Genomic DNA, 12,722 nt, shown 5'->3' with positions numbered 1-12,722 from the left:
ACAGACGTGGGTGTTGTTGAAACCTTTCTATTTTTGGATGCTGCTTTGCCAGCTCCTGGCTGCCTGTCAGGACATGAGGGTCACTCATCCTTATGCCCTTGGGGCAGTCCGGTCCCTTGTAGGAAACGCCCCATCCAGGAGCACCAGGCCTCCCTGACGGTCCATCTTGGTAACTGCTGTGCCTGGGGCTTGTGTCTCAGCTCGAGCACTTCCCAGCATCTGTAGAGCCCCCTGCCTGGCTCAGACATAAGCCCTTCCCCAGGAACAGGACAGCTCTGGGAGGCACGGAGCAGGGATGCTCCCAGCCTAGGGCAAGGTCCTCCTGTTCTTGCTCCTGTTGGGACAGCTGGGGTCTGCCTCCAGCTCTTCATTTCTCCCACCTGTCACATCTTTCCTGCACTGGTGTGTCTCCAGCAGCCACACAAAGCACCGTCCCTCCGGAAACTGCCTGTCAAGAAAGACATGAAAGAGCAGGAGAAAGGGGATGGGAGCGACAGCAAAGAGAGCCTGAAAACCAAATCAGATGAGTCTGGGGAGGAGAAGAATGGTGACGATGACAACCAGAAGTCAGCTCAGAAGAAGAAAGGTAAGGCAGGACCTGGCAGGGACAGTACCCCGGGCTCAGCCTGTCTCCCCCTCTGTGACCCACAGCCAGGTGGTAGCACCCACCACGTTCCCTGGGGGCCTTACTGTGGGACATGGTCCCAATGCAGGGACAGCTGCAGTGAAAAGGTGTTTGCAGGCTTCAATGGGACAAAGTGTCATTTTGGTGGGAGCAGGTGGAGCAGGGCCCAAGTAGGGGCATCCGTGTGTCTGTCGGGGAGCAGGGCAGTAGTCTGCCCTCTCACGTGTGCTCCGTGGTGGCACAGAAAAGCCCGTGACTGTGGGTTGCATCAGCCGTGGTTGACACGTGGGGTCAGTCTGGCCTGAGCTTCAGCGGACAGAAAGGGGCAGAGGAAGGACAAGTGCCATGAAGCAACAGGGGAGTTTTGTGTCACGTCCCTTCATGCCTGAGAGTCCCGGTCGGAGCCTTTCTGCATCCAGTGAGGCCTGGAGGGATGCCTGAGGACAGGGTTGGTCCAAAAGGCCCCCCTGCTTTCTCTCCTCCATGTATGGTGTCTGTGTGGCAAGAGGGGGCTGTGGGGGAGGAAGCAGATGCTCTCTGAACCTGTGTCACACCCAAAACCTGTCCTTTTGCAGGCAACAAACACAAGTGGGTCCCTTTGCAGATCGACATGAAGTCAGAGGTGCCTAGGGACAAAACGGCCTCTCGGAACAACCGGCAAAACGAGCAGCACAGGCACCCCTCCAACAACCGCAGTGAGCTGAAAGGTGAAGGCTTGGGCTGGGAACCTGCTATCACTGTCCTTGGCCATGGGGCAAAGCGAGCCCCGATGCCCACGCATGGCATGGGGTGGTGGGGATGCTTCCTGTATTCAGAGGGCTCAGGGGGCAGTGGGCTTGCTTCAGGGAGGTGCCTTCATCCCGTAACACTCCTCCTCCTGCCTCTCCTTCCCCGTCTGCTGCAGGCTGGCACCCGGACAACAAGCATGAGCGCAGCTGGCAGGACCACGATGAAACCTCCAGCGTGAAGAGCGAGGGAGGAGCTGTGCGAGGGACCTTCCGGGGCCGAGGCCGGGGACGTGGCAGGGGACGTGGCCGTGGCAGAGGAGGTGATGACTGTATGTGCAGTCTTGTGACAGTAGGGAGAGAACAGGGCATGTGCCAAAGTGTGCAGGGCTCTGTGTGTGTGTGAGACCTGGGGCTCCAAAGCGGGCTGGGGAGGGTAGAGTGCTGTAGGAATACAGGGAAACATTGTGGCACGTCATCCCAGCTGATAAGTTGAGCTGCTTTTAATAAAAGCAAATTATTATTCTTAGTATTTTAATAAAGGCAAGTGTCTTTCCGCTACTTAGGCCAAGCTCTTCCACCTGTTTTCTGCCCCTTGCTGTACCTCTGTGTGCAGGAGTTGAAGCATGCTGATACTCTGCGTGGGCTTTATGTCATGTTGAGAGCCAAGCAGGAGTCTTGGCTTGGATGGGGAAGAGCATCTGCACTGGCATTTGGCAGGGCAGTGTCTGCTAACCCTGACACAGCTTCAGTGTAGGGCCTTCGTGTGTCACCTGGGCTGCCCAGTTGCTCCTGGGTAAGAGGGCTCCTGGCCTCTCTTCGGCTTGGTGTGTTGAGGTGTCACTGGGATCCCTTCTGAGGCAAAGGCTGAGGTGAGGATGTGGGTCAGTGATGCCCCATTGTGGGCTGCTATGGGGGCCCCAGGAACAGTGCAGAGGAAGCTATTTGTGCAGGAGTTTGGCCCCATCTGGCAGCGCAGCCTGTCTAGCAGATGCCAAGGGCTCTGTGCTGACCCTTACTGGTGTCCCACAGGGCATTTCGACTACCAGTATGGGTACCGGAAATTCGAGGGCTCGGATGGCTCCCGCACCCAGAAGTATGCTAGCAACATCACTTACTACTTTGACAACATCAGCAGCGCCGAGCTCTACAGCGTGGACCAGGAACTGCTCAAGGACTACATCAAGCGGCAGATGTAAGCACCGCCTCTTCTCCTGTCTGAGTGTTGGCTGGTGGTGGGATGTTCACAGATGCCCTCCCTAGAGACTGCGTAGCTAATCCCGTGGGTAGGGTTAGAGCCGAGGTGCGTTGACTCTGTGCCATGCAGTTTGCAGCACCAGCTTGCCCCAAGTCTGGGCTCCCCAGGCTGTCTCTCTTCAGCCTCGCAGTAGCAGAAGTGTGGGGGGGGATTATTTCCTCAGGGGTGCCCAGAGGAAGGTGGCTTGGAGCTGCCTCTCACTGACGTGTTGTCCATACAGAGAATATTACTTCAGTGTGGACAACCTGGAGCGAGACTTCTTCCTGCGTCGCAAGATGGACTCGGATGGCTTCCTTCCCATCACCCTGATTGCCAGCTTCCACCGGGTGCAGGCGCTGACCACTGACATCAGCCTTATCATTAAGGTGAGGGCAAGGAAAGATGAACTTTCCTTCTTGTTCTGCTTCTCACCACCCCTGTCTGAGGCCTGTTTTCTAGATGGGCTGTGGGTGAGATGCAAGTGGAGCCTTCCCTTGTCCTTGACTTGCTCTCTCCTCCTCCTCTTGGTCCTCCTAGGGAGGAAGGGCTGGGGCTGAGCCACTCAACGTGCCAAGGCAGGGCTCTAAGTTAACTGGGTATCACTTGGTTCCAGGCTCTGAAGGACAGCAAAGTGGTGGAAATCGTGGACGAGAAGATCAGGAGAAAAGAGCAGCCAGAAAAATGGGCTCTGCCTGGCCCTCCTATGGCAGACTACACACAAACAGACTTCTCACAGTTCATCAACTGCCCTGAGTTTGTGCCCCGGCAAAGCTTCCAGAAAGAGACAGGTCAGCACTGGGGGAATGTGGAGGGAGGTGTGGGATGCAGTGTTGGTACTGCAGCAGGACTGAGACCCTGAGAGTCAGGAGTGTTCCCCAAGGCGGGGCTCTGCCGTTTGCTTTCTGCTTGGTGGTGGGAGCTGGTATGGGCTCTGTCTTCAGACCACCAGAGTGCTGCTGCCTCTTGTACATGGGGAAATATGAAAGAGACAGAGTCTGTGGCTTTTCCTCTGCGGGGGCTGAAGGGATTCAGAAGGGGTCAGTCCTGCTGAAAGTCTCAGCTGTGCCTGGAACTGTGCTACCACTGCTGGGCAGAGCAGAGGGCACTCGTGAACCCGACCTTTTACTTAATGGGTGAGGAGATACTGGGCACAAATGGGGCAGCAGGTATGGAGCTGTCAACCGAGTGCTGGGGAAGGGTCTGCTGTCCTTCATGGGCTGCCCCCTGCTCTTGTCACCCCATCCCGTGGGTGCTGGCAGAAGCCCAGGGCTGGGCCTGAGAGGCCAAGTGGAGGATCTTCTTGGTGCTGTCATAAGAGTTAGTTCTGGCAGGAGAAGATCTGTTTCCACTGGCTCTGGGCTGTCTCGGAAAGATTTCCCCGAGAGCAACAGAGTCACCGCCTGCTTTAGGGCTCTGTGTGTCTGTGATACTGTCACCTGCAGAGCTCTGTGGCTGCCACCAGCATTACAGCCTTAACCAGACACTTCCCCCCCCCCCAAGCACTTGTGGGCAATGTGCTGGTAAGCCTTGGCCACTGGATGCTAGTTAGTCCCGCAAGCTGTGCCATGCTGCCAAAATAACTCCCTCTTCGGTCAGGTGCTTTAACTACACAACCCCCCAGGCTCCCCCCCTCCCTCTAAAGCACCTTGTGGCTCTTGGTGGCTCTTTAGTCTGCTCCTGGCTCCCCGCGTCCCGCCAGCCCAGTCCCCACCAAAACGGAGGAGGTCAGTAACCTGAAGACGATGCCCAAGGGCCTGTCTGCAAGTCTGCCAGACCTGGATTCAGAGACGTGGATTGAAGTGAAGAAGAGACCTCGACCCTCGCCAGCCAGGCCCAAGGTAGGTGGTGATGTAGGAGCTGTTGGGGTGGGGGTCTCCCAGTTGTCTGGGTGACTTGAATCATAAGTAGGCAGGCTTCAGATCAAGTAAGGTCTGTCTGTCATGGGAGTGATGTCCTAGTCTCTCCTGGCCCCATCTGACCCCCTTCGGAGCTGCTTCCCAGTGGTGTAAATAAGGTATTCTCCCCAGATGGGCACCTTCTGGCTGCAGTAAGGAAACATGGGGCAATAGTTGCGTCTCCAAGCAGAAGGCTTGTGCCGCTATGTGGTCTTTACCCTGTGTCACCCTTGCCCACCTACCTGTAGAAACCAGAGGAGTCAAAGACACCACAGCAGCAGAAGCAGAAGGACCAAGATGAACCTGAGGAGCTAGACTTCCTCTTTGATGAGGAGATGGAGCAGATGGATGGCCGCAAGAACACCTTCACTGACTGGTCAGATGAAGATTCGGATTATGAGATCGACGATCGGGATGTGAACAAGATCCTCATCGTGACGCAGACGCCTCCTTACCTGCGCCGGCATCCTGGCGGGGACCGGACTGGTAACCACACATCCAGGGCTAAAATGAGCTCAGAGCTGGCCAAGGTGATCAACGATGGGCTGTACTACTACGAGCAGGACCTGTGGACAGAGCAGTTTGAGCCAGAGTATTCGCAGATCAAGGTGAGAGCAGCTGATCCAAGGAAGGGAGTGCATGTGGGTACGGGGCTCCTGACGGGGAGCTTCATGTGCAGCAGACTGGCCGCCTTGGTGGTGTGGGGTGGAAAGGGTGGTACAGCGGGTTACAGCCCACTCATGGGGTAGGGCTAAGCTGAGATTAGTCCTCTTGTAGAGCTCAGGATTCCTGGCTCCCAGTGTCATGCTCTGCTGTGTTGGGGATAAACACAGCTCTGTAACATGGCGTAAGGCTGCAGCCAGGTAAACAAAATGCTGGTAACGGGGTGACCTGGAACATGGGGTCCATTGCTCCGCTGTCTGCCAGGGTCTTGGCAGACAGTGCCAGATCTATGGAGGGAACCAGGTGTCCATAGTGCCCAGCGCTCCATGGCACGGTCCCTTGGAGACTGCACTTATTGGGGATGGGTTCATTGATGGCTGGGCTGCACTTGGCCTGTGCTCTTCTCCGCTTTGCTGCTAGTTTGCATAGACTTGGGCTTTTTATAGAAAGCCCATCTGCTGCTTTGAAACATTTGAGTCCCAGCTTGGTGACTCTCACGGTCGGGGACTTGCCTAGGCTTGTTCAGCAGCTGGAGTTATTTTGGCTGCAAGGTGGGCTGGCCCATTGGAGCTACCAGCTGAGCTCAGTGTTCCCACGTCTAGTACCTGGTACATTGCTGAAGCAGTGCTGCTCTTCGAGGTGGTAGAAGCTGAGGGTGTGGGGAGAGCAGGTGACAGAGGGACAGTGTGTGCTGGGGGTATGGGTCCTTCAAATACATGGGAGCATTGTGCCCCACTGCTGGTGTGGTGGTGAGGATGAGGGGAGGAGGCTCTAGGGACGCAAGAAGGTGGCGGGGACAGTGGGGTCCTGGCCAGGCTTGCCTTGAACCTTGCTGCACCGGTGCTGATGCAGGCCTGAAAGAAGCAAGCCATGGTTAGCGGAGCTGCCTTGTAGGATCCCTGAAAGCTTGGGAGCAGCAAGTGGCTCAGATCTGGCCCATGCAGGGCCCTGTTGCAGGGGGGGCCAGGTCTGCTGCATCTCCCCTCCCTACCTCCATGCAGCACGTCGCCCTTCTGGGCACCAAGGCCTTATGGCTGCACTTGGTGCCCAGCATTGTGGCCATTGCACAAGCCATTGCACAATCGGTCACGATGAGTTGATGGGATGAGGGTAGAAGAGGGCAATTGGTTGCTTCATTGTCGTCCTCTTCCAATGCAGCAAGAAGTGGAGAACTTCAAGAAGGTGAATATGATCAGCAGGGAGCAGTTTGACACCCTGACCCCAGAGCCCCCCGTGGATCCAAACCAGGAAGTCCCTCCTGGTCCCCCCAGGTTCCAGCAAGGTAAGAGACAGGGGACACGAGTGGGGTGGGACTGATTTGTCCCTGTTCCTCCTAGTGAGAGGTCCTTGGAGGTTGGGTAGCAGCTGGGGAGAAGGAATTGGGGCCACTGGTGTGTGGGATTATCTTTCCCAGAGCAATGCTCTTCTCCCAGCTGAACGTTTTGGGGCTCCAGAAGAGGAGGCCCAAAAGCAGAGGTGTTCCAGCAGAGTGAGGAAACTTTGGTGGACTTTGATGTAGCTCCCTGGATGTGATTTTTCTTTTGGACCCTCTTGGAGTACCTGGAAGGCAATTGGCCACTGGGCCTCGCTTGCCTGTGTGTGGGGCCTGGTGCCCTGTCCTTCTCCTGGGGATGGGGGATTTGTCACTGCTGTTAGCCACTGGGAAGCAGATACCTTGTGGAATCCCTGGAAGCTCAGTCCTTGGATCTGCTTGCTAGGCTTTGGGCTGTTTGGCCAGGCTGGATTTGAAGCTGCTTGTCTCGGAGGGCTGGGATGTGACCCTGCATTCCTGTCCCTGCTGTTTCCCATCTGCCAGATGGGTGTCCCTTGGCTATAGTGATGCTCTTGTGCTCAGAGCTCAGCTTGACCCAGGGTGGGGGGTTTCCTCTCTGCAGTACCTACAGATGCTTTGGCTAACAAGTTGTTTGGAGTCCCTGAGCCTTCAACCATTGCCCGGTCTTTGCCTACGACTGTACCAGAATCACCCAACTACCGCAACGCCAGGACCCCCCGGACCCCTCGCACACCTCAGCTGAAGGACCCGACACAGACGCCCCGGTTCTACCCGGTGGTGAAAGAGGGCAGGACGATAGATGCCAAGGTGGGACCAGGCTGGGGTGTGGGACAGGAGCTGGGGTTTCCCAGTGGGGCCTGGGGAGGAAGGGGACGTGTACCTGATGCACCATGTCTTGCAGACTCCACGGAAGAGGAAGACGAGGCACAGTTCAAACCCCCCGATGGAGTGCCATGTGGGCTGGGTGATGGACTCTCGGGAGCACAGGCCCCGAACTGCCTCAATCAGGTACTGGAGACAGGCATGCATGATCACGAAGGAGCCAGAAATGGGAAAGGGAGCGAGTGCGGGAAGGAAGGGGAAAGGCAGCGCCTGGTCTTGCAGGGGAGGTCTCCTGTTAGGTGGCTGCAGAAAAGACTGGGACCCAACTTGTCCCTCCTGGAAGGAGCTGAGGAAAATGTGAAGCCTTGGAGTAACAACATGAGACTCAGCTGGAAACATTGGTTCCCTCCTTAGTAGGATACACCATGGCTCAGGTCCCAAACCCAGAGTAGACAGTCACAGGGAGTTGGTGGGACCAACAGACAAGTGCTGTGGGGTGGAGTGTGACCCCACTCCACTGTCGGCTGGGTGATGCCAGGAAGGGGGTTGACGGAAGTGTCTCTCATGCTCAGTTCCAGCCCCTCGGAGGGGACCCCAGCTGTCGGAAGCTACGGATGCACCCCGCAGTCCCTGCCCAAGTTTCAGCATCCTTCGCACGAGCTGCTCAAGGAGAACGGCTTCACGCAACATGTCTACCACAAGTACCGTCGGCGCTGCCTTAACGGTAGGGATGCCTGCACCGCAGGGCGTGGGGCAGGATGTCTCTGCTCTGCTCTGTCAGGGGGCAGGGTACGGCTGCAGAGCATGCCCATGGAGATAAGCAGGGAAATAAGCAGGGTCCTACAGGACAACCTTGCTGGTAGCTGCTGTTTCCCCACAGTTTGTAGTGAGCACAAGCTGTGGCTCAGGGCATCAAGCACTGGGACTGGGTGTAGTCACAGTGACACAGGGCCCTCCTGTACATGAGCCCCTGTGCAGAGCTGGCTCCCTGGGAGAGGATCTGCCTTGCAATCATCCCCTCTTCCCGAAACAGAGCGGAAACGACTGGGCATTGGTCAGTCCCAGGAGATGAACACGCTCTTCCGGTTCTGGTCCTTCTTCCTCCGAGATCACTTCAACAAGAAAATGTACGAGGAGTTCAAGCAACTGGCTGTGGAGGATGGGAAGGAGGGATACAGGTAGGAGAGAAGGGGCAGAGTGGCCTTTCCTGGGAGGGGAGTGGGGGAAGGATTCGGCCTTTTGCAGGGCTCACAGCAAAACAAAGGCAGTATCTCTGCCTTGCTCAAAGGTAGGACTGGGGCCACCCTCAGTCACCTCCTACTGCTGGTACGCAACAGGGCTCTTGCCGCAAGAGCCTCTCTGCCTGGGTGTTGCATGCACTGGTGTCTGAGTACCACATGCTGCTGTGTTCCCAGGTACGGTCTGGAGTGCCTTTTCAGATACTACAGTTACGGGCTGGAGAAGAAATTCCGGCCAGACATATTTAAGGACTTTCAAGAAGAGACCATCAAGGATTACGAAGCTGGTAGGTGCCTCCTTTGGCCTTCCCTGAGGTTGGCAGCGATGTAGCCCAGCTGCATGGCTGCCCCTGGGCCTCTTCTCATGACTTTGGGGAAGCCACGTAAAGCTGTACATTAACGTGTGCAGCGGGGACCGGCTGGATGTCCTGTTGCTCGCTTCACGGGAGAGGGTTGAGTGGATGCTCACCAGCCTGAAGACTTCCTGAGGGGGGCAATGGGAGGCTGTAGCTCTCCCAAAACATTTCTCTAGATGCACCGGTTCCTCTAGGATTTCTCAAGGCCCTGCAGTGGCTGAGCTCTGTCACCACCAGGTCAGCCGAGCCTGGGGACATCCCCTGTCAAGAGGGCTGCCAGTACTGATGTAGGTTGCTTCCCTCCAGGTTCTCCATCTCAGCTTGGTTGTGCTCACCAGTGGGACAGGAGGGTCCATGGGGTTGAGCGGTGGGGAAGCCTGGAGGAAAGGGTTCTGATGTCTGGTTTGATTTTTGTTCTGCTGACGTCTGGTTTGGTTTTCTCCCCCTTCAGGACAGCTCTATGGGCTGGAAAAGTTCTGGGCCTTCTTAAAATATTCCAAAGCCAAAAATCTGGACATTAACAGCAAACTGCAAGAATACCTCAGCAAGTTCAAGCGCCTCGAGGACTTCCGAGTGGATGTGAGTAGACACAATGCCTGCACCACACTGATGGCCCCTGCAAACACCCCTTGGTCCCCTCCGAGGAGGATTTTGGGGGCCGGTCCCCAGGCAGTGCTAGGTAGGGGAAGTCAGTGACACCTAGTGTCATGCCCTGTCATTGTAGCTGGGCCAGGAGCAAGCTGCAGGGTTTGAATATTGCAAATCCAGTTCAGAGCAGCTCTCTGGGGAATTGGATGAGCCCATCTTCCCCGATGAGCTGAGGAGGAAAGTGAGCCTGGATGGCTTGAATGGCGCTAGCATTGTGTGGAGCTCTGGCTCCCGGACTTCTGGACTGTGCCCCTCTGTGGGAAGGAGGTGCCTAAGAGCAAGTTGTCACCCTTGTGCTCGATTGGAAGTCGGTCTGTCTTTCTGTCAGCAAATCTGGCAGCGGTAGATTTGGAGAGAAGGGCAGCTGTGTGCTTGGGGTGGGTATGCATGTTCCTTGTGGGTCAGGGAGAGGCATCGCAACTAGAGGTTTGCAGGAAGGCTGTTCTCTGATCCAGGGGGAGGGCATCTGCATTTGGAGGAGGTTGTGCTGATACTGGGGTGCTTCTCTTCCAGCCACCCATGGGGGAGGAAGGTGGACACAAGAGATACCCTACGACGTCAGGGGGAGATGGCAGGAAGCGCTACCCATCCCAGTCTTCCAGCAAAACGGTCAGCCAGTGCCCATCCAGCCAAGCCCATGCCTCACCCAGCCAGCCTGCACAAGAGGATGCCAAAAACCTGAGCCAGCAATCTCCTGCCCCGTCGGCTGCAGAATCGCAGACAGTGGGGAAGTAGAGAGGCTGCAGTGTCTGCTTCCTGCCAGGGGACAGGGTGGGTTGGTGGGGGACTGGCTCGGAGAAGGGGAGATGTGAGGGAGTGGGACAGGAAGGGAGCTGGAAGGTGGGTGCCCAGGAATAGGCTGCTTGGGAGAAACTTCAACGCACACGATTTTTTTTTCTCTCGTGGCTGGAAAGCAAAGATGATCTGCATCTAAAACACCATTTTGCTATTACAAACCTGACCAGAGCCAGACCTGCTCCCAGCAGACCCACCCTTTGCTTTCCCTTCCCTCCCCTCCTGTGCACATGCTCATGTCTTAGTGTCTCTTCAAAAAAAAAAAATGTTCTGGCTGGGTTGGAAAGGGGAGATTTTTTTATTATTATATATATATATCAAGTTTTAAATTATTGCTAGAAGTTCGTCTGGATTTACCAAAACAAGTCTGCTCTGTGTGGCCCCAACAACTCCCCTCTGTGTCCCCCCTCGGATCGCAGGGCAGCCTGCTGAGGAAGCTCGGAGGAGCGAGGTTCCCTGATGGGGGACCGAAGCCGCAGTGTGTCACGATGCTGCGGAGCCTCTGATCTCCATTACCTGGCTGACGTCGGGGGGCGGCCCCCCCCCCCCACCCCCCCCCGCCGTGACAGGAGCGTTGCCCTGTTCCCTCCTCGCCAGCGTCTTCACCTCCAACCTTCCGGAGGGTCTGGCTCTCCCTCCACCCGCCTCTCCCTTCCATCACGGACAATTTGGAAGTCAACCAAAGGACCTTTGCCAAGGATAGGCTTGTTCTGACTCCTTCCTGCAAGGACGGCTGGTGGGAGGCCGGCAGGCACCTGGACTCGAGCCTGCGTGGACGGTGCACCCGCTGCCCCAGGAACACCCATAGCATGCAAAGACAGGACTTTGCCGAAGGAGGTTTTCTCTTCCTTTTCTCTTGGAAAAACAAAACAACAACAAAAAACTCAAACCCCTCTAAAACAACAACAACAAAAAACTCTTCAAAAAGACACATCTCCCTTTGCTTTCTTCCTTGAAAATATTATTGATGAAAAACAAAGAAAAAAAAAACAAAAAAAAAACCCAACAAAAAAAAAGTTGCCTTATGGTGGAGCTAGACTGGGGAGGCTTGCTGACTTCCCGCACCCTGGGGCGCACTGGGCACTCGGCCCCCCCGGCCCAGAGACTCCTCACGGCATTGCTGCCGAGCTGATCTTCCCCGCGGCCTTTCCTCTGACCCCACAGCTCGCTTGGATGCCTCCCCCCCGTTGCGGAGACCCCCTGCCAGCCCTGATTCTCGTGGGGGAAGGTGCCGAGGGCAGTCAAATCTAAGACTTGTGCTCACGAAGTAGTTGAAGCCGCTACGTTGTGTATATACCATTATAGCATCCTCCCCGCGACAGCGACTGTATGTGCTTATGGCCTCACTCGGACACCCCTGTGCCCTCTCCGGGCAGGCTGGGGCGGGAGGTCAGTCTGCTCCGCTCTGCGCCTCCGGCGTGGTCGGGGGGTGAGTGGGGCAATCCCTCTTAGCAGCTGGAGGGACTGGTCCTTGCTGTGAGCGAGTGGGAGGGCTGGCATGTCCCTGGTGCCATTTAATGCTGTAGCCTGACGAGGGAGTGACGCAGCCCTGGAGAACCCGTCTCTCACAGCTGTCACTGGCCCAGGGCTGCTGGTGGGACCTTGTGCTGGGTGTGAGTGGGAGACCTGCCTGGCAAAGGAGGGATCTTGCCTGGGTTTCCTTGTGCGTCATGTCTTGGCAGGTGGCTGCATGGAGTCTCCTGCCTAGGGCAGCGTCCCTGTGCATCTCTGAGGGCTGAGATAACATCATGCTGCTCCTTGCTTGGCTGAGGCAAAGGGATGGCTGCAGAGCTGCTGTGGCATTTACTTGGTTCCTCTACCCAGCACCAGGTGGGCTTCGGCAGGCAAACCCTCCCAAGGCTCGTGAGCTGCGTTCCCTCGCAGGGGCCATGTGTCAGAGGGGTGAGATCTGCTCCCGGGGCCTGCAAAGTCATGCTCCCACTGTAAGGGTAGAAGCTCCTTTTCAGCCAGAGCTGCTTGCCTTGCTGCCGCTGTGCTCTGTCCTCTGGGTCGGGATACCTGCTTTGCAGCTGGCTTGGTTGTGGCTCCGGCACTCCATCCTCGTGAGCTGCAAAGCGTGCTCCTCCTCTGCACGGTGCGGAGTGGGCACCGCAGTGGGCTACTCCAAGATGCAACTAATTGCGTTACCCTCTGCAAAATCACAAGCTGGTAATGAACAGTGTTTTCTCAAAGTATCCAGTTGATCCAGAGCTGTGTCTCATAGCTGGGAGGAGGAGTCATCTCTCCAAGGCTGTCCCTGTGGGGCTGGTGGATGAGAGCAGCCAGGACCTGAGAGCAGACATCAAGAGGGCGAGCTTGGGCAAGCTGTCGATTAGCAGTGGCTGTGGATGCTCGTGGGGCCCTGGCTTGAAGTTATTACCTTCCCGAACTGACACTGCATCGAAGATGATGCTGCTTTAGGGG

The 12,722-nt window shown here is 56.5% G+C and overlaps 1 protein-coding gene across 1 annotated transcript in view; it reads left to right on the top strand.

Annotated features, from left to right (window-relative positions):
* Nucleotides 1-10,820, top strand: part of LARP1 (La ribonucleoprotein domain family member 1) — a 35,852-nt gene extending 25,032 nt beyond the window's left edge. The window contains exons 5-20 of the mRNA XM_019473793.1: nt 415-586; nt 1,201-1,332; nt 1,530-1,682; nt 2,383-2,545; nt 2,829-2,973; nt 3,201-3,375; nt 4,256-4,425; nt 4,731-5,090; nt 6,304-6,427; nt 7,041-7,246; nt 7,341-7,447; nt 7,834-7,985; nt 8,295-8,439; nt 8,677-8,786; nt 9,307-9,434; nt 10,017-10,820. Coding sequence (XP_019329338.1) covers nt 415-586; nt 1,201-1,332; nt 1,530-1,682; nt 2,383-2,545; nt 2,829-2,973; nt 3,201-3,375; nt 4,256-4,425; nt 4,731-5,090; nt 6,304-6,427; nt 7,041-7,246; nt 7,341-7,447; nt 7,834-7,985; nt 8,295-8,439; nt 8,677-8,786; nt 9,307-9,434; nt 10,017-10,238 — 2,664 coding nt within the window. The 3' untranslated portion in view covers nt 10,239-10,820. The remainder of the gene's footprint in view (nt 1-414; nt 587-1,200; nt 1,333-1,529; nt 1,683-2,382; nt 2,546-2,828; nt 2,974-3,200; nt 3,376-4,255; nt 4,426-4,730; nt 5,091-6,303; nt 6,428-7,040; nt 7,247-7,340; nt 7,448-7,833; nt 7,986-8,294; nt 8,440-8,676; nt 8,787-9,306; nt 9,435-10,016) is intronic.
* Nucleotides 10,821-12,722: the final 1,902 nt, after the last annotated feature.

This window comes from Aptenodytes forsteri, unplaced genomic scaffold, assembly GCF_000699145.1.
Source record: "Aptenodytes forsteri isolate BGI_AS27 unplaced genomic scaffold, ASM69914v1 Scaffold54, whole genome shotgun sequence".
Classification (NCBI taxonomy): Eukaryota; Metazoa; Chordata; class Aves; order Sphenisciformes; family Spheniscidae; genus Aptenodytes; species Aptenodytes forsteri.
This window is presented reverse-complemented; position numbering and strand designations above follow the sequence as displayed.